Source organism: Eubalaena glacialis, chromosome 1 (genome assembly GCF_028564815.1).
Source record: "Eubalaena glacialis isolate mEubGla1 chromosome 1, mEubGla1.1.hap2.+ XY, whole genome shotgun sequence".
NCBI classification, from domain to species: Eukaryota; Metazoa; Chordata; class Mammalia; order Artiodactyla; family Balaenidae; genus Eubalaena; species Eubalaena glacialis.
This window is the reverse complement of record NC_083716.1, coordinates 166863555-166887299: the sequence shown is the minus strand read 5'-3', so window position 1 is coordinate 166887299 and position 23745 is coordinate 166863555. Positions and strand designations below refer to the sequence as shown.

Sequence of the window (23745 nt, the reverse complement as noted above, 5' to 3'; positions counted from 1 at the left end):
AAAATAGACTTTAAAATAAAGACTATTACAAGAGACAAAGAAGGACACTACATAATGATCAAGAGATCAATCCAAGAAGAAGATATAACAATTGTAAATATTTATGCACTCAACATAGGAGCACCTCAATATATAAGGCAAATGCTAACAGCCATAAAAGGGGAAATCAACAATAACACAATCATAGTAGGGGACTTTAACACCCCACTTTCACCAATGGACAGATCATCCAAAATGAAAATAAATAAGGAAACACAAGCTTTAAATGATACATTAAACAAGATGGACTTAATTGATATTTATAGGACATTCCATTGGAAAACAGCAGAGTACACTTTCTTCTCAAGTGCTCATGGAACATTCTCCAGTATAGATCATATCCTGAGTCACAAATCAAGCCTTTGTAAATTTAAGAAAATTGAAATCGTATCAAGTATCTTTTCCGACCACAACGCTATGAGACTAGATATCAATTACAGGAAAAAATCTGTAAAAAATACACACACATGGAGGCTAAACAGTACACTACTTAATAACCAAGAGATCACTGAAGAAATCAAAAAATACCTAGAAACAAATGACAATGAAAACACGACGACCCAAAACCTATGGGATGCAGCAAAAGCAGTTCTAAGAGGGAAGTTTATAGCAATACAGTCCTACCTCAAGAAAAAAGAAACATCTCAAATAAAGAACCTAACCTTACACCTAAAGCAATTAGGGAAAGAAGAACCAAAAAAAAAAAAAAACCCAAAGTTAGCAGAATGAAAGAAATCATAAAGATCAGATCAGAAATAAATGAAAAAGAAATGAAGGGCACACTAGCAAAGATCAATAAAACTAAAAGCTGCTTCTTTGAGAAGATAAAGAAAATTGATAAACCGTTAGCCAGACTCATCAAGAAAAAAAGGGAGAAGACTCAAATCAATAGAATTAGAAATGAAAAAGGAGAAGTAACAACTGACACTGCAGAAATACAAAAGCTCATGAGCGATTACTACAAGCAATTATATGCGAATAAAATGGACAACCTGGAAGAAATGGACAAATTCTTAGAAAAGCACAACCTTCTGAGACTGAACCAGGAAGAAATAGAAAATATAAACAAACCAATCACAAGCACTGAAATTGAGACTGTGATTAAAAATCTTCCAACAAACAAAGCCTAGGACCAGATGGCTTCACAGGAGAATTCTATCAAACATTTAGAGAAGAGCTAACACTTATCCTTCTCAAACTCTTCCAAAATATAGCAGAGGGAGGAACACTCCCAAAGTCATTCTAGAGGCCACCATCACCCTGATACCAAAACCAGACAAAGATGTCACAAAAAAAAGAAAACTACAGGCCGATATCACTGATGAACATAGATGCAAAGGTCCTCAAGAAGATACTAACAAACAGAATCCAACAGCACATTAAAAGGATCACACACCATGATCAAGTGGTGTGTATCCCAGGAATGCAAGGATTCTTCAATATACGCAAGTCAGTCAATGTGATACACCATATTAACAAATTGAAGGATAAAAACCATATGATAATCTCAATAGATGCAGAAAAAGCTTTTGACAAAATTCAACACCCATTTATGATAAAAACCCTGCAGAAAGTAGGCATAGAGGGAACTTACCTCAACATAATAAAGGCCATATATGACAAACCCACAGCCAACACTGTTCTCAATGGTGAACAACTGAAAGCATTTACTCTAAGATCAGGAACAAGACAAGGTTGTCCACTCTCACCACTATTATTCAACATAATTTTGGAAGCTTTAGCCACAGCAATCAGAGAAGAAAAAGAAATAAAAGGAATCTAAATTGGAAAAGAAGAAGTAAAGCTGTCATTGTTTGCAGATGACATGATACTATACATAGAGAATCCTAAAGATGCTACCAGAAAATTACTAGAGCTAATCAATGAATTTGGTAAAGTAGCAGGATCCAAAATTAATGCACAGAAATCTCTTGCATTCTTATACACTAATGTTGAAAAATCTGAAAGAGAAATTAAGGAAACACTCCCATTTACCACTGCAACAAAAAGAATAAAATACCTAGGAATAAACCTACCTAAGGAGACAAAAGACCTGTATGCAGAAAACTATAAGACACTGATGAAAGAAATTAAAGATGATTCAAACAGATGGAGAGATGTACCATGCTCTTGGTTTGGAAGAATGAACACTGTGAAAATAACTATACTACCCAAAGCAATCTACAGATTCAGTGCAATCTCTATCAAACTACCAATGGCATTTTTCATAGAACTAGAACAAAAAACTTTACAATTTGTATGGAAACGCAAAAGACCCCGAATAGCCAAAGCAATCTTGAGAAACAAAAATGGAGCTGGAGGAATCAGGCTCCTGGACTTCAGACTATACTACAAAGCTACAGTAATCAAGACAGTATGGTACTGGCACAAAAACAGAAATATAGATCAACGGTACAGGATAGGAAGCCCAGAGATAAACCCACGCACATATGGTCACCTTAATATTGATAAAGGAGGCAAGAATATACAATGGAGAAAAGACAGCCTCTTCAATAAGTGGTGCTGGGAAAACTGGACAGCTACATGTAAAAGAATGAAATTAGAACACTCCCTTACACCATACACAAAAATAAACTCAAAATGGATTAATGACCTAAATGTAAGGCCAGACACTATAAAACTCTTAGAGGAAAACATAGGCAGAACACTGTATGACATAAGTCACAGCAAGATCCTTTTTGACCCAGGTCCTAGAGAAATGGAAATAAAAGCAAAAATAAACAAATGTGACCTAATGAAACTTAGAAGGTTTTACACAACGAAGGAAACCATAAACAAGAGGAAAAGACACCCCTCAGAATGGGAGAAAATATTTGCAAATGAAGCAACTGACCAAGGATTAATCTCCAAAATATACAAGCATGTCATGCAGCTCAATATCAAAAAAACAAACAATCCAATCCACAAATGAGCAGAAGATCTAAATAGACATTTCTCCAAAGAAGATATACAGATTGCCAACAAACACATGAAAGGATGCTCAACATCACTAATCATTAGAGAAATGCAAATCAAAAGTACAATGAGGTATCACCTCACACCATTGAGAATGGCCATCATCAGAAAATCTACAAACAATAAATGCTGGAGAGGGTGTGGAGAAAAGGGAACCCTCTTGCACTGTTGGTGGGAATGTAAATTGATACAGCCACTATGGAGAACAGTATGGAGGTTCCTTAAGAAAATAAAAATAGAACTAACATATGACCCAGCAATCCCACTACTGGGCATATACCCTGAGAAAAGTATACTTCAAAAAGAGTCATGTACCACAATGTTCATTGCAGCTCTATTTACAATAGCCAGGACATGGAAGCAACCTAAGTGTCCATCGACAGATGAATGGATAAAGAAGATGTGGCACATATATACGATGAAATATTACTCAGCCATAAAAGGAAACGAAATTGAGTTATTTGTAGTGAAGTAGATGGACCTAGAGTCTGTCATACAGAGTGAAGTAAGTCAGAAAGAGAAAACCAAATACCATATACTAACACATATATATGGAATCCAAAAAAAATGGTTTTGAGGAACCTAGGGGCAGGACAGGAATAAAGACGCAAACGTAGAGAATGGACTTGAGGACTCGGGGAGGCGGAAGGGTAAGCTGGGACGAAGTGAGAGAGTGGTTTGGACATATATACTCTATGAAATATAAAATCGATAGCTAGTGGGAAGCAGCCGCATAGCACAGGGAGATCAGCTCGGTGCTTTGTGACCACCTAGAGGGGTGAGATAGGGAAGGTGGGAAGGAGACGCAAGAGGGAGGAGATATGGGGATATATGTATATGTATAGCTGATTCACTTTGTTATAAAGCAGAAACTAACACACCATTGTAAAGCAATTATACTCCAATAAATATGTTTAAAAAATTCATCAATCTAGAAATAAATGGACAATTTTATTTGAGCCATCCTGAAGATTATTACCTGGAGACAGTCCTTCAGAAAGCTCTGAGAGCTGTTCCACTGGTTAGAGGTCAAAACACAGTTATATAAGTTTCTGAGACAAAGGGTTATAAGTCAAATGACAGATTACACAATCCAGATCTGTGCTTACAAAGCTAATAGTGGGTCATCATAACCCATTAAAAGATTAAGGAGAAAGGTGATCTCCTGAGGAGGTCTGGTTAATGCAGATGCACAATACACTCTAAAGGGGAGGGAAGAGGCCCAAGCAGGCAGATGAAAATTTTGTTTAAATTTTTTTTGTCTTGCCCTCAGATAGAAATTTTATTTCATCAAGGTCATAGTTAAGTTTGAACCATATAGTGTTGGGGAAGAAGAATTTTCCTCTACCGTTTTAGGTTCTTCTGGTTGTTCTAAGAATTAAATTGACATGAGACAGATTAACAGGGGAAAATCACACAAAAGTTTAATAGCATGTATACATGGGCGAGACCCAGTAAAACTGAGTAAGTCGCCAAAATGACCAAGCCCTCACCTTAAATGCCAGAGGGAACTGCAAGTGGGAAGGCCTTGAAGCAGAATGAACTTGGTATGTTTGAGAAATAGAAAGACCAGTGTGGTTGGAATGTGTGAATGAGATGAGGGTAGAGAGATGATCAAAGGCAAGATCACCCAGGGCCTTATAGGCTATTTAAAGAAGTTTGGATACTATCTTAAAGGGTATGGGTACCATTGAAGGGATTCAACAAGGTCAGATTAGAGTTTTTAAGAGGTTACTTGGGCTGCTGTGTGGAGAATGCATTGTAAGGGTACAAAGTAGACCGCCTCTGTCATCCAGGCCGGAGGTGATGGGGGCTTGAGGCAGTGCAGGTGGACAGATTAGATGTGCAAAATCTTCCAGAATGAAAAAGAATCTTAATGCATAGGATATGGGTATGAGTAGAAAGCAGATGGTATGAAGATTGTCAATATTATCAAAGGCTTAAAACAAGAATTCCTTGACAGAGACCCTATAGAAATTACACACTGAGGTTTATCCCTATATTCCTAAAGCTGGTGAGCAATCTCCATGATTCTTGCTAACTTGGCAGAGCTTCTGAAAATCATGGACTTGTGCGACTTTTTCTTCCATTTAAGAAGATTTAGGTTACTGCAAAGGCCACTAGACACGATCAGTTCAACCTAGTAGATATGGAACAAAAATGTATGAAAAATGTGTACTGTTATTTAAAGAACCACTTGACTAGTATCTTGCCCTGGGGGTGCCATAAAAAGATGTCAGTTCAGTTTGGTGCTGCTGCAGGTTGGGTTCTTAGGAAGGAGATGCTGAGGCAGTTTGGGGTGCTAGATATTTATCAGGGATCCATACCTGTGAAAGGAAGAAGGGAGAAGCAAGATTGGGCAAATGAAAAAGTCAGTTTCAATGCAGGTCCAACAAAGTGTGGGTCAACCCCGAAGGGAGCTCTGGAGCAAATATTGCCCATCAGAGTGACCTGCATTAAGCCCAAACTGCTGGGTCTTTACATCCTTGCCTCACTCTGTCATTGGGTATAGGCTACCCCAGGAATGGTGTGCCTTTGGGCGAGGCTGTTCTCTGCAGCTGAGTCCAACCCTGAAGCTGGTGACAGGTAAGCATCAAGTGCTTTCTAGAAGTGGATGGCACATCCCCATGTCCACCACAAGTACTGCATTGCTGAAGAGAAGTAGTAAGTAATTTGGCTAGCTGCTTTATTCTTTAATTTAGGTATTTCTTTCCTCTCGAGAACTCAAGATAAAACATACACAATTTTTTAATCACAAAATATTTACCAGTCACTGGGACAATCCAAGAGAGGGTAACTAAGAGGTAAGAGATTGGTTGGAGAAACCAAGATCAGGAAAAGCACAGAGAGAAAAAACTAATGGAAGGAGGCTTCTAGGAGCAAAGAGAAACAAATTTTAATAAAATACATGGAGTTATGGCATCCGGTCCTGGACCTTATTTCAAAAATCACTACAATGAACATATCTTTAAAACAGTTTTTTAAATTACATTGTAAAATGTTATTAGCTCTCTTTTGTTTCCTTGGCAGATATGGAAAACGTGGATAAAAGAGACCGACCATTCATGACAGTTCAGAAAAATGATACCTCAGGTATTTTTTCTACTTCTAAGCCTGTTTTATGATTTATGGTGGATTTTGGGTGATATAAAATTGGAATGTTGATTTTCAAAAGTTTAATAATGGAAGGTTCATTTTTTGGTCACATTGAAAATTTCTCCAGTTCCCTTACAATAGTCAGGCCAACCATTCTTTCCTGTGCTTGTTCTTAAATCGTTTGGAAGCTTCTTGCAGTCATGTGATCCATGATATACTTAATAAATCTTAATTGCCTTACATCGCACAGGTGAATTTTTCACATCATTGAGGCAATGATGCTTGAATTACCCAAATTTTTATACTTCACGCTACTTGGCCTTAGAGTATCCTCTACCTATGTTTCACTTTATCAGAATAGTTAGTGTCAAACTAAACTAGGACATTTTATATGCTTGGATGGAGAATGCCTGCCCAAACATTTTGTATCATTTTAATCTTATCTGGCCTATTAAATTTTGGGGGTTTCAGTTTCAACCTTTTTTCATATTTAATTGAAATCAATTTTTCTAAGTTAAAAATGCAGCTATGACTTTAAAAATGCTATTTACTTAATTTGATTCATAAGAATGTGATACTTAAATATTCACAGTTGATGACTAACACATTTTAAATGAAAAGAATGGTCACACTTTGTATCTTGACAACATAATTTTCTAAAATTCTCAATGTACTAACTTAAATGGAAGTAATCCTTTTATGCCCTTTTAGAAGTAATTTTATGCAAGGAATATAGTGGCAATATTTTTTAAATTTCCAGAAATTGAGGTTCAAATATACTACGAATATTGCAATATATTACTTCTCATATTTGCTTAAAAATCTTTCAAAATAAGACCTGCAGTCAACATGTTGCCATAACTCTATTTTGACTTCCAATAACATAATACTATTTCTTTGTCATTTTCTGTTTTTGATGAAAAACAGATAATCTGGTATTTCGTATGAAAAATGAAATGAGAAGCACCAAGTATAAACCAGTAGACTATCAACAATTGCATGCATTAACCGAAGCAAAAAAATTAGCTTCTGCCTCTACGGAGCTAAAGGTTAGAAGTTGTGTGTGTGTGTGTGTGTGTGTGTGTGTGTTTTCTAGTTTTGGAAAATTGAATTGCTAGGAAGTAAAATGGTAGTTACAATGAAATGTGAAAATAAATAACATTCTAAATAGTTTTTAGAATCTCCCAACTATTGGTAATAGTGAATAGCAACATTTTTTTTTCCTATTTCTTTCTTTATTTTTTTGGCTGTGTTGGGTCTTCGTTGCTGCATGCGCACTTTATTTGTGGCCAGCAGGGGCTACTCTTCATTGCGGTGTGCGGGCTTCTCATTGCAGTGGCTTCTCTTGTTGTGGAGCACAGGCTCTAGGCGCACAGGCTTCAGTAGTTGCAGCACAGAGGCTCAGTAGTTGTGGCTTGTGGGCTCAGTAGTTGTGACTTGTGGGCTCTAGAGCATAGGCTCAGTAGTTGTGGTACACTGGCTTAGTTGCTCCACGGCATGTGGGATCTTCTTGGACCAGGGCACAAACCCGTGTCCCCCGCACTGGCAGGTGGATTCTTAACCACTGCGCCACCAGGGAAGCCCTGTGAATAGCAACATTTATTGAATGCTCTCAGACACTGTGCTATGTAGTCTACATGCATTACTCATTTAATGTTCTTAACAACCCCATGAGGCCTGAATTCACCTTTAATTTTAGAAAGATAGCTATCTCATTAATTTTCAACAATTTCTAACATAATCTAAAAAAAATAAAAATTGCTAGTAAGTGCTAACCATGGATTATCATCTAATTTAAAGCTCCCTCTGCAACACCATACAAAGTATGCCCCCAGGTGTCTCTCTTTTCTCGAATTCCCTTTTTGCCCTGATCTAAGAAGAGGTGAGCCTGGACTAGATTTGAAAGAGGTTTATGTGCAAGTGATTGTGCACAGTATTTTAGGACCATGGATGGGTTTAGGATTATTCAGGCAGTATGTTTCCCTCTTGTGCAGATAATAGAGTACCTTATAAACAGCATTTTCATTGCTTGGTTGCATTAAAAAATCTGGTTTAGCAAAGCAACATATTAAGCAATTTACAAGCTTTCATGTGTATTTAATATTTTTGTGTTATATTAGTTTTACATAGCTTTTTATTGTTAATATCTTTTTAAAAAGGCAACTCGCATGATTTCAAGGCACATTTGATACCCTATTCTGGGGAAATTAACATATATTCATGAGCTATGTCCCCTCAAACTAAGGAGACCACTTAAAAAGTAGGGCATTATTTGTTTGTTTCAGATATAGCTTTAAAATAATTTAATGTTATTCAAAGAAATTTTATGGCAAAATCACTTACATAACTATCATCCTAATAAAACTATTTTCATATTTCTGACTTCTGTGCTGATCCGTTGTATATACACCATCTATACACATATGTATTGATACATATAATAAATACATATTATGTACCTTGAATATATAATGGTGAACAACATATAACACCTACTCTCATGGGGTATACTATTTGCAGGAGAGAGGGAGGAGAGAAGCCAGTGTTTATCAAATAAGCCCTGAAATAAAATTATATTAAGTATAAACGCCAATAAAAAAGACTGTCTGGTGTATAATAACAGGACTTGATCCTAATTGGGTGGGAAGGCTTTTCTAAGGAAGTGACATTGGAATTGGAATCTCAAGGACAATAAGAATTAGCCAGACAAAAACAGGAGTGATGAGTACTCCAAATAGAAAAAGATGCATACCTTATCACATTCCAATTTTTGGATATTTAGGTTGTATCCAAGTTTGTGATATTGGAAATCATGTTTCCGTAAATATCTTCAAGCATGGACACTTTATGTGGCTAAATTCCCGTGATTGGGATGTCTGGGCCAAAAAGTATGAATGTTTTTTAGTTTTCTCCCAAAGTACTGTTGTAGTAAAGATGCCACTACAAACATTTTGTCTACACCCTTTTCAGTATTGGAATGTGTACAGCTGACTCTTGAGCAATGTGAGGGTTAGGGGGGCTGACCGTCTACTGGAAGAAAATCTGTGTATAATTTATAGTTAGCCCTCCTAGTCAGCCCTCTGAATCCAAGGTTGCTCTATATCAATGGCTCTACATCCTCAGATTTAACCAGCTGCGGATTGTGTGATACTGAAGTATTTAGTGAAAAAAATGCACATATAAGTGGACCCATGCAGTTCAAACCTGTGTTGTTCAAGGTTGACTGTACATATATGTTCATATATATATATTCCAAATATTATCTATATATCTGTTCATCCATCTGTCTGTCCGTCTGTCCATCCATCTATTTCTCTATCCAGATGCACATTTTGGATGAATGGGGAATCGTTGAATGTTAAAATCAATATTTGGTCAAAGTGAATTTCTCTTTGATGATAGGACTTCTATCAAAGAATAAACATATTTAAAATTTTAAATTATTAATGTGGTTTTTTGAGTTTGACATTAAGTTCAGGGACAATAATTTCTTAGCACTGTCAGCTAACTATATTGCTTCTCTGGTCACTGTGTTATACATTTATGAGGTTAAATGGATGATCACTCTCAACTGACATTTTAAATAACATCAATAACCTTTTTGTTCACAGAATATCATTCATGAAGAAGCTTCTTAGTTATATATTTTCTAGAAATAACTTGGTACCTGGGCTTCATAGCTTGGCAAATCTCAAAAAATCTCTTGCCATCAACTACTGAGAATGGTTCACAGTGTATAGCAATCATTTTGACAAGCTTTTTGCTTCCATTTTTAGTCTCCATAGATTCATAATAATAAATAATTGTCCTTTTAAAGCATTTTTGTAATATCCGTTGTTTTGAATTTGGTCAGTGAGAACAAAATGTGTCCTGGATACCTCATCATTTTCAGTCTTCTTTCCTTTGTACAATCTTCATTTTTTATTATATCTAGTTTAAGGAAGATTTATTGGGAATGTCATTTTCATGATTTTTGGACTCTTCCCTTCTCATTTAATTTAGAGATATCAACTTGACATTTGGCTTTTAATTTATTCTTGTAAGATGTGAACAATTCCCAAATAGGGCTTTTTCTTGAAAGACACATGGCTTAAATGGAATTAGATAACTGAAAATTAAATACAATTCTTAAAATTTATTTTGTTTAATGTTATGAATGCTAATATATCAAACAGCCTACACCAACTGGAATTATGATAATATTGTCTCTGTTATCCTTTCTTATATTATTGTTTAACATTTTATGAAATATGTGTTGACTGAAGAATAATATTTTATTCTTAATGTTACATAGTTAACACATTCTCTCTTAGTATTTGTATTAATTATCAGTCAATTCCCAATTTTTTTTACTAATTAAATATGCTCTTTTTTTGCACATGAAATTAACAGCTTTAACAATCTTTATTAATTACTATGGCACTTTACTGTGGCAATATTAAATGTAAACATACTCAAGCTGAATGATAGCATGTTAACATTTAAAGCACATAAGAAGGACTTCCCTGGTTGCGCAGTGGTTAAGAACCTGCCTGCCAATGCAGGGGAGACGGGTTCGATCCCTGGTCTGGGAAGATCCCACATGCCACGGAGCAAATAAGCCCGTGCGCCGCAGCTACTGAGCCCGCGTGCCACAACTGCTGAAGCCCACGCGCCTAGAGCCCGTGCTCCACAACTAGGGAAGCCACCGCAATGAGACGCCCGCACTGCAACGAAGAGTAGCCTCTGCTTGCTGCAACTAGAGAAAGCCCACGCGCAGCAACGAAGACACAACGCGGCCCAAAATTAATTAATTAATTAATTTTTAAAAAAGCACGTAAGAAGATTTTTGCTTCAAGTTACATCTAGAATGCTTAGCTATATTTGAAAAGAAATTAACAGTAAGTATTTTTAATTAACAATAAATTAGAAGTCTTGCCTGATTCGTTTTGCTGGTATTGTTATACTGATTAGATGTGATAGTGACCTATATAATTGCTGTGTTATTATCATGCACAAATTCTGGGATGCCAGATAAGACACTGATGTGCACATTGAATAATGTAGTCTTTCAAAGGCTGAGACTGAACCTGAAGCCAAATAGTAGATGTGGGCTGAAAATTGAGACCAATTTTTGGTACATTATATGTTAACTGTTCATTCCCAGTTTAAGTACAAAAGAGATCTTTACAATTACTTTTATTTGAATTTCTTTGCTTAGCAAGAATGAATATTTCTTCTTGTCCAACTCAAGTAATCCATCTACTAATTCTTTTTTTAAAACACTATATTATGGAAAATTGCAAGAATATGCACAATTAGAGTGAATGGTATCATTAATCTACACATAACATTATCCAGCTTCAACTATGAACAACTCTTGGCCGTTATTTCCTCTGTACTCCCACCTATGGCTTCCCTCTGCACCAGATTATTTTGAAATCTCAGACATCATAATATTCACCATAAATATTTCAGCATGTATCTCTAAAAGATTAGGGCTATAAATCCCCAAACCCTACAATACCATTACTATTAAAATGTTCATGATTTCTTAATAATTTCAAATAATCAGTGTTAAATTTCCCTGATTGTCTCCAAATTTTTTTCTTAAAGTTTATTCAAATTAGTATCTAAATAATATCCATATATTACAATTGATTTTTATTTTTTTAGGTTTCCTCCTCCATCCTCTTGTGTCTTTTTTTTATATAAATTTATTTTATTTTATTTATTTATTTTTGGCTGCGTTGGGTCTTCATTGCTGTTTGCGGACTTTCTCTAGTTGTGGTGAGCGGGGGCTACTCTTTGTTGCGGTGCATGAGCTTCTCATTGCAGTGGCTTCTCTTGTTGCAGAGCACAGGCTTTAGGCGTGCGGGCTTCAGTAGTTGTGGTTCGCGGGCTCTAGAGCGCAGGCTCAGTAGTTGTGGTGCAGGGACTTAGTTGCTCCGCATCATGTGGGATCTTCCCGGACCAGGGCTCGAACCCATGTCCCCTGTATTGGCAGGCGGATTCTTAACCACTGTGCCACCAGGGAAGCCCCATCCTCTTGTATTCTTATAATTTATTTTTTGAAGAAATTGTAGTATTTATCCTTTATAGTTTCTTACAGTCTGGATTTTGCTGATTACATCCTGGTGGTGTCATTAAACATATTTTCCTATCTCTTGTATTTCCGGTAATTGGTAGTTATATCTGGAGACTTGATCAGATTCAAGTTCAATTTATTTTGGTAAGAACACTTATTGACAGAATCTCTGCGCTTGTCTTTTTCTATTATAAATAGTGCTGCAGTGAATAGCTTTGTTCACCTATCTTTTTATACTTTGGCCAATACAGTTTTCAGATAGATTTCTATAGGTAAGATTGCTAGGTCAAAGGATAAATCCATATGATACTCCAAATTCCCTTCTACGGGGGGGTTGCATCATTTTGTATTCCCACTAGCAATGTAAGAGAGAGAACATGTTTTCCCATAGCCTCACATAGTGTTTTGTTAAATATTTGAGTTTTTGCCAACCTGATAGATGAGGAATTGCATCTTAGTATAGTTTTTTAAAAATTTTTATTTCTTCAGTTCTGTATTGAGTTATAACTCACATATAGTGAATTACACAAATCTAAAGTGTACATCTCAATGAATTTTGACATAGGTACATGTAACCAACACTTAAATTGTCCACTAATTACTGTTGTTTATATCTAAAGATGGATCATCTGGCCCAAAGGGCTTTCACGGTATTTCAGGGTACCTATTTAGGGTTTTATTATCTTGGCTCATCACAATAAACTACTTTCTAATGTATTACTTTTGTAATTTTTAATTCATCAGCATTCTGCATAAATCATCATCCACCTAAAATATTGATTTCAAATGGCTTATTGCTCAGCAAAATGAATTGGAATCACCTAGAAAGTACTCTATTGAAAAAGATACAATTTTAAATCTTCTTGTTTGTTTAAAAACTTTATTTTTAAAAAAAATTTTGGCCAAAGATAGAAGTAGAGTCAATGAGTGAATTTACAAAAAAATCAGAATGTTCTGCAAAATATTGTAAGTGTCTAGTGAAAAACTGTAGCTTTATTTTCACTTTTATAGTCTACTTAATTGGTCTTTCCCTGGGCCCAAAGGCAGCAGCATGGATTTTTTTTTAAAATTATAAAAATGTGTCTACATCTTTCACCAATGTGTTTTAATTTTTTTGTACAATATGGACCAAATATGCCAAAGAAATCTAATTTTAAAAGTTGTGCCTGCTGCAACAAACTTCAGAGACTATAGATGGTAAATAGTTGGAATGAGTTTTAGGCATTCTTCAAGCAAACACAGAGTGTCTGATTTTAGAAAGACTACGTATGTACTTTTATTTTTTCTGTGAAATAGAGAGATGGCTGTATGTTTTCCTGCAGTGTCCTGTTCTGACTTATTTATTTATTTATTTTATAAATTTATTTTATTTATTTACTTTTGGGTTCATTGGGTGTTCATTGCTGTGTGCGGGCTTTCTCTAGTTGTGGCGAGCCTGGGCTACTCTTCGTTGCAGTGCACGTGCTTCTCACTGTGGTGGCTTCTCTTGTTGCAGAGCACGGACTCTAGGCACGCGGGCTTCAGTAGTTGTGTCATGCGGGCTCAGTAGTTGTGGCTTGCGGGCTCTAGAGCGCAAGCCACAGGAGTTGTGGCCCAGGGGCTTAGTTGCTGCACGGCATGTGGGATCTTCCCGGACCAGGGATTGAACCCATGTCCCCTGCAATGGCAGGCGGATTCTTAACCACTGCACCACCAGGGATGTCCCTCCTGTTCTGATTTAAATGTACTTTTCTCCTAAATTTCATAATTGTAGCACTCTTAAGAAAAGACTTGACTTTGACTTTGTGTTTTTTTAAGTAATGTTTGGGTTATTTTGTTTTCTTATACCCCTAATTTTGAATCAGTAACCAGAACAGTGGAAAGATAAACTCAAGGTTACGGTAATCAGTGAATGACAGCTAGAAATAGCATGCATTATAGAGTCCTTTTAGAACTTCTCTTCTGAAGTTTTTATATCTTCAGTATTGATCTGTTAAGCCTTTCAGGGTACTAAGTATTCTAGTAACAGGGAAAATATAAAATATGCATATTTCATCAAGTTTCTGATTTCAGATTGACACTTTTATAGATGTTTAAAAGTATTAATATGAAATACACAAGTTCAGCATGTACATGTCAGTCAGAGTCTAACCACTTAAGGATTTAGAATAGAGGGGTCTTTAATGCAGGAAACGGTTACACAGGTGATAGAGCTGAGAAGCCAGAGGACTGTGAACCGACACAGGGATTAGAACAGAAGTGAGTCATTGCCTTGCCTGGGTTGGAGGGACATTTAGAAAAAGCAAGGTTGTAGTACATCCCATAGGCTGAGGTTACCCAGAGATAGTTAGAACCATAGTAGAAATGTCAAGAAATGTTGGAGCAATGGAGAAGATGCAGATGCTTGTGGAGACCCCTCTGGGAGAAAGAAGGCAGGAGAAGTGAGTAATCCTTTGGCTTCTCCCTTCCTCCCTCCCTCCCTCCAATCTCCCACTACCAATGTCTCCCTTTGGCTGAACCCAGCTGGAAGGCAGTTGCTAGGGGTGTCTGAGAAACGCAGGCTGCTCTCTGATGTGGAGCAGACGAGGAAGATGGCCAAGAATGGATCTTAAGGCAAACAGACCCAGGCCTGAAATATTTTATCAACACAAACCCAAAAGCATTTTTTAAAAGTCATAAAATTTGGGAAGAATTTAAATTTAGTTGAAAATTTGGGTTTCAGTGCTACCTGATTTTTCACTGTTTCCTTGTTTAGTACCTTCAAATAAAGATTTGCCTGAAATTTAAAATTTAAGTTTTATTTAAAATTTTATTTACAAAGTCATGGAGTTGAAAGATTAAAATTGTATATACAGTTCAAGGTCACATTTCTAGTAGATACTGAAGCTGAGACTAAAGCCAGGCCTCCTAATAACTTATCCAATGACCTTTTCCCATCCAGTGCTGAAGGATCACATAAAACCAATCTGAACGCTGAGGTTCTATGTGATTCTGATGTTTATGAGTTTGATGGTCTTGACCAAGTCTTTTAACCTCTCTGAACTTCACTGTCCTCAACTGTAACATGGGAATAATGATGCCTGTGATGCCTGGCAGGGAAGATGTGTAAAAAGGCAAGAAAATATATGGAATAGTCTTGCAGATTTTCTGGGGCTAGATGAATTAAGGTGTTATTTATTGTCTCTGTATGGAAAATAGAATTACTTCACCTTTCTTTAGAAAGGTGCTAATGTTAGAAAATGCATGAATAGGATTGAAAAAGAATAAGTATTTAACTTAGAAATTACAGATTAAACATTTTTATTGTGGAAAACACTTAAAAGACATGGAAATTGCTCCTCTTTTGTTCCTTTAAATCTAGATCAGAAAAGCAGTGCAGACTTCAAAGATATCTAAAGAGCAGACACTAATAAAGCAACACAAGCAAGTGTGGTGGCAAGAACACCAAAGGCTAAATGAAGTCAGGTAAGAACTGAGGGAAATCTCAATTAAGAACACGCAGGAATTACTGAGTTGCACTTACCTAGGTAGATGTTCTGTAAATTTCCATATTAATTAAACTATTATAATCAAAATTTAAAGTTACAGTTGAATGTGAGTTAAATTAAAATCCTTTCATTTCCTCAGTTTAATTTGGAATCCAATGAATATATTAATATGGCTTTTCCTTTCCTTAGGAAAAAAAGAAAGAGATAATCTTTTATGTCTGCTAATCACTTACTCTTCTGCACTCCCATTCATACATGTATTTATTTATATTATACTTAGTACTTTGGACTATAATGTTTTGTTTACATATTTGTCTTCTTATGAAGTGATAAACTTCTCAAGGACAAGCATCCCATCATATTCATCTTTACGTAGGATACATAGAAAGAGACAGATTAAATGCTTTCAGTAAATGAATGAACTAAGGGATTCAAGTTGAGTGATTTCTAAATGTAACGGCATCATGACTAACTTGTTCAGTTTGGATTTTCGACTTTTACTATTATTTCCAACAGTCACTTCAAGATGAATTAAAACAAGATAATGATTTTATACTTGATCTTAAATGTAATCTTTGAGAAATAAATTTTTTTTCAAAGGTCAACCAGAAAGTGAAGGCAGATGTGTTTCCCCTCCTTTTAAGGCATATATATTAGTTTTAATGATGGTGGTATTTATAAAGTATGCTTTTTAAAATATATGCTTGTAAGCATATATTTTATATAAAAATAGATAATTTTGTGGTCTCATTCTAAGCTACATTTCCAAATACCATTAACTTCACTTTTTTTTTTTTTTAATTTATTTATTTATGGCTGTGTTGGGTCTTCGTTTCTGTGCGAGGGCTTTCTCTAGTTGTGGCAAGTGGGGGCCACTCTTCATCGCGGTGCGCGGGCCTCTCACTATCGCGGCCTCTCTTGTTGCAGAGCACAGGCTCCAGACGCGCAGGCTCAGTAGTTGTGGCTCACGGGCCCAGTTGCTCCGCGGCATGTGGGATCTTCCCAGACCAGGGCTCGAACCCGTGTCCCCTGCATTGGCAGGCAGATTCTTAACCACTGCACCACCAGGGAAGCCCTAACTTCACTTTTGACATGGGTGCTTTTCATATTGATAGGAGTTTCCTATTCTGGCAAGTAATTCCTAAATGTGACATAAAAGACTCATGATTGGAAATAGTTTTACATCATTACATAACTTAAAACAGAGAAAAACAAAATTATATAGACTTTGTCATTCATACTTCCACTATAGAAACAAATCAGGCCCATTTTATACCTCAAAATGTCACCTTTTACAGAGGGAACTTTTGAGCCCATTGGAAACTTTTTTTTAGATTTGCATAATTGAAATATGATAAAAACAAAAGCCATTAGGAAGTTTTAATTATTGTGCTCACTGATGCAGGCTCAAATGTAAGGATGCTGGAGAAAGTTTTTTATCTTGGCTGTTCCACACCCTTCTTACTGTGTATATACCTTGTTCTTGAGCGAGATAAAGGAGGCACATAGATTTCATTATGGAAAGTAATTCTTTTGGCTGACCTGGAATGACACAAAGGCGATGGAAATGAGGAATATTCAAGTAGTAACGTTATGTCTTGAAACTTGTAAGGGTTGAAAATTGGACAAAAAAGAAGAATTCCAAGATAACTTTCTGTGTTATTCTAGAATGTAGGCTAATTACAATGTGTATTCAGTGAAATTAAAAACTATTAGTGATAGGAGGAAAGTTCAAAAAATGGCTAGAAAGTTCGAGAATTTAGGGACCACCAGAAAATCAGGAGTTTAATGAAAATCTACATTCCCTTTTAATAAAAGATGGAAAGTAAAATATTCTTGTGCATCACCATAAGAGACTCCCATCTGCGAATCTCAGGTCCCCAGCAGGTAAGGGCCTCCAACGACATCTGACTTTGGCTGGGTAACTTAGTGTATGCCGTCGTATGTTAAGTACTTTACATGCTTTGTTTCATTTAATCCTTACAGTGACCCTACGGAGTAGGTATCATTGTTATCCTCATTTTACAGATGAGAACCTTGAGGTTCAGAGGATTAAAATTATTTGCATTAGGTAAACCAGCTAGTTTTTGTGGAGGTGGTATTGAATCACTTGCCTTTAACTCCTGTGCTCGCTGACCTTGGAGCTGAGCAGCTTTTTCTTTTTTCCATAGGGTTCCATTCACATCACCTGAGATCTAAATGGTCTAGGCTTACTAGAAAAAAAAAAAAGATTTGCCAAACCTTAATTCTTTAAAATCTGTTGTAAGAAAACTAGACAATTAAAATTTCAAAATATAAAATTACATTTTATATTTAAATTTATAGAATTTAATATTTAAATTTATAAAATTATATTTACTATTTACTATGCTTTCCAAACTATACCCCTTGAAGACCTTGATACACTTTGCCAGGAACACTTTCTTCCTTGTTTCAGAGTGACTGGTTTAGAAATTAAAGAGGAAGTTATTTATATTGGCCATGTGGTAAAGAATTGCAATTATTATTTTAATAAGAACTTTTGACTAATAAAGTTTGAGGGATTTATTTGTAAGCCTTACTACTTTTACTGTAGTTTCTGTTAGAAATATATGTGGTCTCTTACAATTTTAGTTTTAAAGCATTACTTTAAAAGTATCACCTTTATACAGGATATATCATGGAGCTTTACCAACAACAATTAAATATTGTCTGGAAAAGTGTCTTTAAAGATGATATTGAGGCCAGTATTCATAACTGTGTGACTCAGGCCATCTGAGAATTCTCTCTGAGTTCATTCCTTAGCCAACAGTTGTGAGATTTCCCTCTCTGCCCTCTGTGGTACATAGCTTGGGACAGACTCTTAAAAGAGAGCGAAGCAGATCAAATAGCTAGTCTGAGGTACCAAGCTGTCTGAACTGCTGAGTTCCTTCCTTATTGGAGGGATAGAGCTCTGGCCTTCAGCCTGCTCTGGTGCCCTAATTTTCTGCTGATCTCCTGGCTGTTAGTTCCACTAAGGAACTTTAACATCCTCTCTTACTCTGCCTTTCACAATCCATGCCCCTTTGCTTATTGTTTGCATAAATGGCTTTTGATTCTACCAGTCTCCAGTGCCCCATGTTTTCCTTGTTCTGCCGAAATTGGTAACTAAGTGTACCCTAGAAATCCCAGGAAGCTCTGGGTAATTTTTGATGTTCTGAGGAGACTGATTGTACTACACCTAGAACTTTGGCAGCATCCTGGGAGGACAAGGACCTGTACGAAAGTAGAGTCATGAGAGTTCAAAAATGTCCTCACCAGGCAGGTGGTTGCATTGCAACTGGGCATATCTAGGAAGTAGATTAATATAGCCTCTAGGCAAACAGTCACACAAAATCTCAGGAGAATTTTTGTAGTATCATCAGATTCAGTGGTACCAGAGGACAGGCCAAGTAACAGTAGGAGGTACTTAAGTTGGCAGATCTGGATATGGAACATTGCCTTACATTTGTCCCCTATTCAGATGTGGAGACAGTTGTCTGTGCTGCAGAGTTCCGACTTGGTGAACACCTGGGACTGAGTCTACATGTCAGTGGTGAACAGGCAGGGTTTTCCTCCCCAGAGTTACCATTTTAATGCTCTTGAGTGCATCACAGTTTTTATCTATATTTCCTAAATCATATTCTACAAAACAGAAATATTCTTCAAGATACTACATGGAGAATAATGAATTTCATCATCCTAAAAATTAGGAAAATACTTCATATTTCATCCCCTTTTTGGAGACCCTCAATGCACTTTAGCATAATCAAGTTTCTGAGAAATCCTGCACTATGGAAACTTGTCTGATTTGTTTAGTTCACCATTTCCCAGTTTTTCCTAGCATCTTATTGATGTTTCTGTTTTATAGGACACAATTTGGGAACGTTAGCCTGCATCACAAGCTAGTCCCAGAGTCTTGTAGTACTTGCTCCTGGATTTTGTTAGGCAATTAGGACAATTAGAGAAATAGGCTGGTCTTGTCTGATGGTTCAGGGTTGTTAATCTACAAAGCCAGGATGGAGCTTACTAGAATTATTATATGCACAGTAGCAGGTTGATCTCCTGTATGAACAAAGCCACTTCTCCTGTTGGTTTTTATGTTCTGCTAAGGCATTCTAGATGCTGAAAATATAAGAGGGCTGAGCTAAATGGTTTAAAGTGCTATATTTTTGTTTAAAAAAATCCATTATGAAATAACTTCTGGGCTTACTCCACTATTATGCACTTATTCTCCATATAACACTTTCAAATGTAATCTTAAAAATACCTTTGACTGGGACTTCCCTGGTGGTGCAGTGGTTGAGAATCCGCCTGCCAATGCAGGGGACACAGGTTTGAGCCCTGCTCCAGGACGATCCCACATGCCACGGAGCAACTAAGCCCATGCGCCACAACTACTGAGCCTGCGCTCTACAGCCCGAGAGCCACAACTACTGAGCCTACGTGCCACAACTACTGAAGCCCGTGCGCCTAGAGCCCCTGCTCTGCAACAAGAGAAGCCACCACAATGAGAAGCCTGCACACCACAAGGAAGAGTAGCCCCCGCTCGCCACAACTAGAGAAAGCCTGCACACAGCAATGAAGACCCAATGCAGCCAAAAATAAAATATATAAAATTAAAAAAAATACCTTTGCCTAAGACCACTAGAAAAATAGACAGTAAGTGTCATCTACAATAGGACCCCTCCTTTATATATATAAACAAAACCCTGTCCCACATGGACAGGCACATATATAATATAAAATGGCACATACATAATATAAAATACTATGTCCCACGTGGACAGGCACATATATAGTATAAAATACTATGCAGCCACTAAAATAAATGATAATTATGAAAATTATTTAGAAATATCTTAAAGTAAAAAAAACCCCGAATATAAAATGGTAAATATGCCATAATTACAACTAGTTAAAATATTCATGCATGTAGACAAGGGTTAGAAACTTATATGCAAAAATAAAAATAATCATCGTATTAAAGTATTGTAATTGTTGCTATTTTCTTATTTTATACCATTTAAAATATTGTATCTTAACAGTCATAGTAAATCAAAACTCTTTTTATGATTTTATTAAACCTGCCATAAATAAGGGATAGACTGCAATATTTTTAGATGTCCATTTAGAGCTGGTTATAGTTTTACTCTAAAATGACTATATTTAAATAATATAGTAAAAGATTATTGAGATTTATTATGTTTTTGGTATATAAAAATATATACTTTTACTCCCATTTCCCTAGGTCAGGACCTCCTCATCTCTGAACCTTTTAAATAACCTCCTTGTTGATCCAGGTTTGCCTGATCCCCTCCTCTTCATCTTCCACTTTTATTGTTCACCCTCCTTCACAGATCTGAGCTGGCTTGGTCAGCTTAATATCCCTCAGCAGCTTCCCAATGCCCGGAACTCTCTCCACCCAAGATAGTGCCAGGATGTACCCCGTCCTTGCCTTGCTCATGCTGTTACTTCTCCTGGAGTATTCACCTACGCTTCTATCTCAGTGTCCTGGCAAGTACCTAATCCATGTTAGGAATTTAGTATGTGGTCTGAATTAGTGAACAGGTGACTAAAACCACATTAGATTGAGTGTTTCTACTGTTAGTTATTTTTTAAACCTATATATATGTTTATAATTGTAAAAGAATTGATTGAGATAATGTCTATTTCAGATGTAAAATGGAATCTGAAATAAAATCCTTACTCAATGAAGAGAACGTTGGAAATGAATGTCTTTCTGACCTTATGAATTTCGGTAGGTTTTTTTTTTTTTTGGTTCCACATTTAAAGGGGAGCTTTGTTTTGAAGATGAGAGTGGGCCACACACTTCATGTTCTTTTAATATTGCTGTTTGTTTTTTTCTAAAGGAATCCAAAAATAATCTGCACCTAATGACCTGTTCTTGAAGAAACTTAAAATAATAATGTGTTGCTTTGACTTAATTTTGTTTCACCATAGAACAAGAGTTATCAGAACGATGGTGCACATATCTTAAAAATGTAATAAATCCTATTCAGCAATTGAGAGCAGATCTAAAATACAGACAGCATCACATTTCACAGCATTCACACTCGCACAGTGAATCTAACTCTGTGAAAGTACTGGAAGAGGTCAGTATATTTCCTTTACTTTTAATAATGTAATATTTTATTTTTATCCCAATTGGAAGAGTTGGAGATAAGAAACATGTACGTGTTATGTATATAAATAGAAGGTATAGCAAATTCTATCTACTAGGTATCTTAAACATATCCCTGAATCTGTCCAAACACGCTAATTTCTCACCTAGAATGTTTTGATGACCTCGTAACTGGCCTACCCGCTTTCATTCTTGCCCCTCCTTCCAGTGTATTCTGAAATCCTATCATAGGGGAGGGGATCAAGTCGTCCGTCGTCCCCCCCCCCCCCCCCCGTAAATCCCTTCAGGGCTCCTACCGGCCCACAATTCCCCCTGCGATAGGGGCGGGGCGGGTGCGCAGCCGTTAGCACTGACTGTTATCGAGAGATCGTTAGCGCAAAACCGTTAGCACGTGACCACGAGCGAGTGACCCTTAGCGCTGCGGTTGGAGGTCCCGCTCCGACACCAGTCAGCTTTACGGTGGTCCTCACGGCAGAGAATGTGATGGGAGGCGGATCGCAGCCTTCTCCCCCGGATCCTCCAGGCCCATTGGCCTTGGGCCAGCGGTGAGCTGGGCGGGGGAGGGGCGGAGGGGCGGGGGGGCGGGGGGGGGCCTGGGACAGCTGTCATCTGCGGAGCTCCAGAGCCCCTGCCACGGCCGCCCACTGGCCGGGCCCAGGCCTTGAAGCAGCCGCAAACCTCTCCTCCATTTCCACCTCTGAGACCTATGGCGGCAGCGGTCTCCGTGGTCGCAGTCCGTGGGTCCCGACCCCGTTGGGGCGACCTGAGGGCCGGCTGGGTCCTGGGCGTCTTGCTCCCTCAGTGATGTCGGTTGGGCAGGGTCTCGGGACCCGGCCCTGAGGGCACTGCCCGCTGAGATCTGCCTCCTCAGCCGGGCCTGGGCACTGGCTGGAGGACCCAGACTGGGCGCTGGACCAACGTTCCTGGGTCTGGTAACTGGCCGCGCAGGGACCCTCTCCTCTTAGCCTGGGCCTGGACCTCGGAGGGCGAAAGTTGAGCCTTGGGACCTTGCCCTTTCTTGTAGAACAGAGAATAACATTTTGTTTCGGTGGAGGTTTACAGGAACATCATGACCTGACCGTGACCTGACCTCAAGAACAAAGGATCCGACACCGAGAAGTTTGCAACAACTAACCACGGCCCCTCTCACCTTTCCTGTAACAGGGCTTTGCTGAAAGTTTTCAGGGAGTTTGGGTTTTTTTAAGGCACGAGCCACCCGTCTCCTGGCATGGCCCTGCGATAAACCTTTCTTTGCGCCAAACTCTGACATTTTGGTATTGTTTGGCCTCACTGTACGTCGAGCACACGGTAACACTCCCTGTACGTCTCCCTATCCGCCTCCTTTAGTCTCACCTCCTACGTGACACGCTTTCTCCTACTAGACCTTGTCCCACCGACGCTGGCCTTCTTCCTATTCCTCACATAAGCCAGACTCCTTCCTGTCTCAAGGCCTTTGCACTGGCTGTTTCTGCTGTCCTACTCATGGCCCTTTTTGTGTTTTAGGTCTTAGCTTAAATGTCCTCTCCTCTGAGAGGCCTGTCCTGACCACCTGCATGAGAGAAGACCCAGTCACTCCCTATCACCTCAGCCAGTTTTTACCTCACTTACCTCCTCCTGATATTTTCTTACTCACTTTTTATGAGTTTAAGACTATCTTCCCTGACTAGAGCATAAGTTCCATTATCATAGTTGCCCTAGATGTAGGCTTTTAGGTGATTTTTCTTACTTTATTTTTCAGTTATTCTGTAGTATTGTCATATTGCTTTCATAAAGAATAATTAAAAATAAACATTAAAAATCCATGCCCAACTGGGGATTAGAGGCAAGGATGCAAGGAAAGGAGGGGGTGATTAAAGCAGAGGCAATCTGGAAAGCTTTCTGCTTTATCACAAACAAAATCCAAATGTTGAGTGCAGAGTGGCTATGACTGAGCCCATTTTTGGGTTATGTGTCTAGAA

General features: G+C 37.7%; 1 protein-coding gene across 1 annotated transcript in view; it reads left to right on the top strand.

Annotated features, from left to right (window-relative positions):
• CCDC148 (coiled-coil domain containing 148) overlaps window positions 1-23745 on the top strand; it is a 265897-nt gene that overhangs the window by 73639 nt on the left and 168513 nt on the right. The window contains exons 2-6 of the mRNA XM_061184011.1: window positions 6046-6108; window positions 7039-7160; window positions 15519-15622; window positions 21321-21403; window positions 21607-21758. Of these exons, the coding sequence (XP_061039994.1) occupies window positions 6046-6108; window positions 7039-7160; window positions 15519-15622; window positions 21321-21403; window positions 21607-21758 (524 nt within the window). The remainder of the gene's footprint in view (window positions 1-6045; window positions 6109-7038; window positions 7161-15518; window positions 15623-21320; window positions 21404-21606; window positions 21759-23745) is intronic.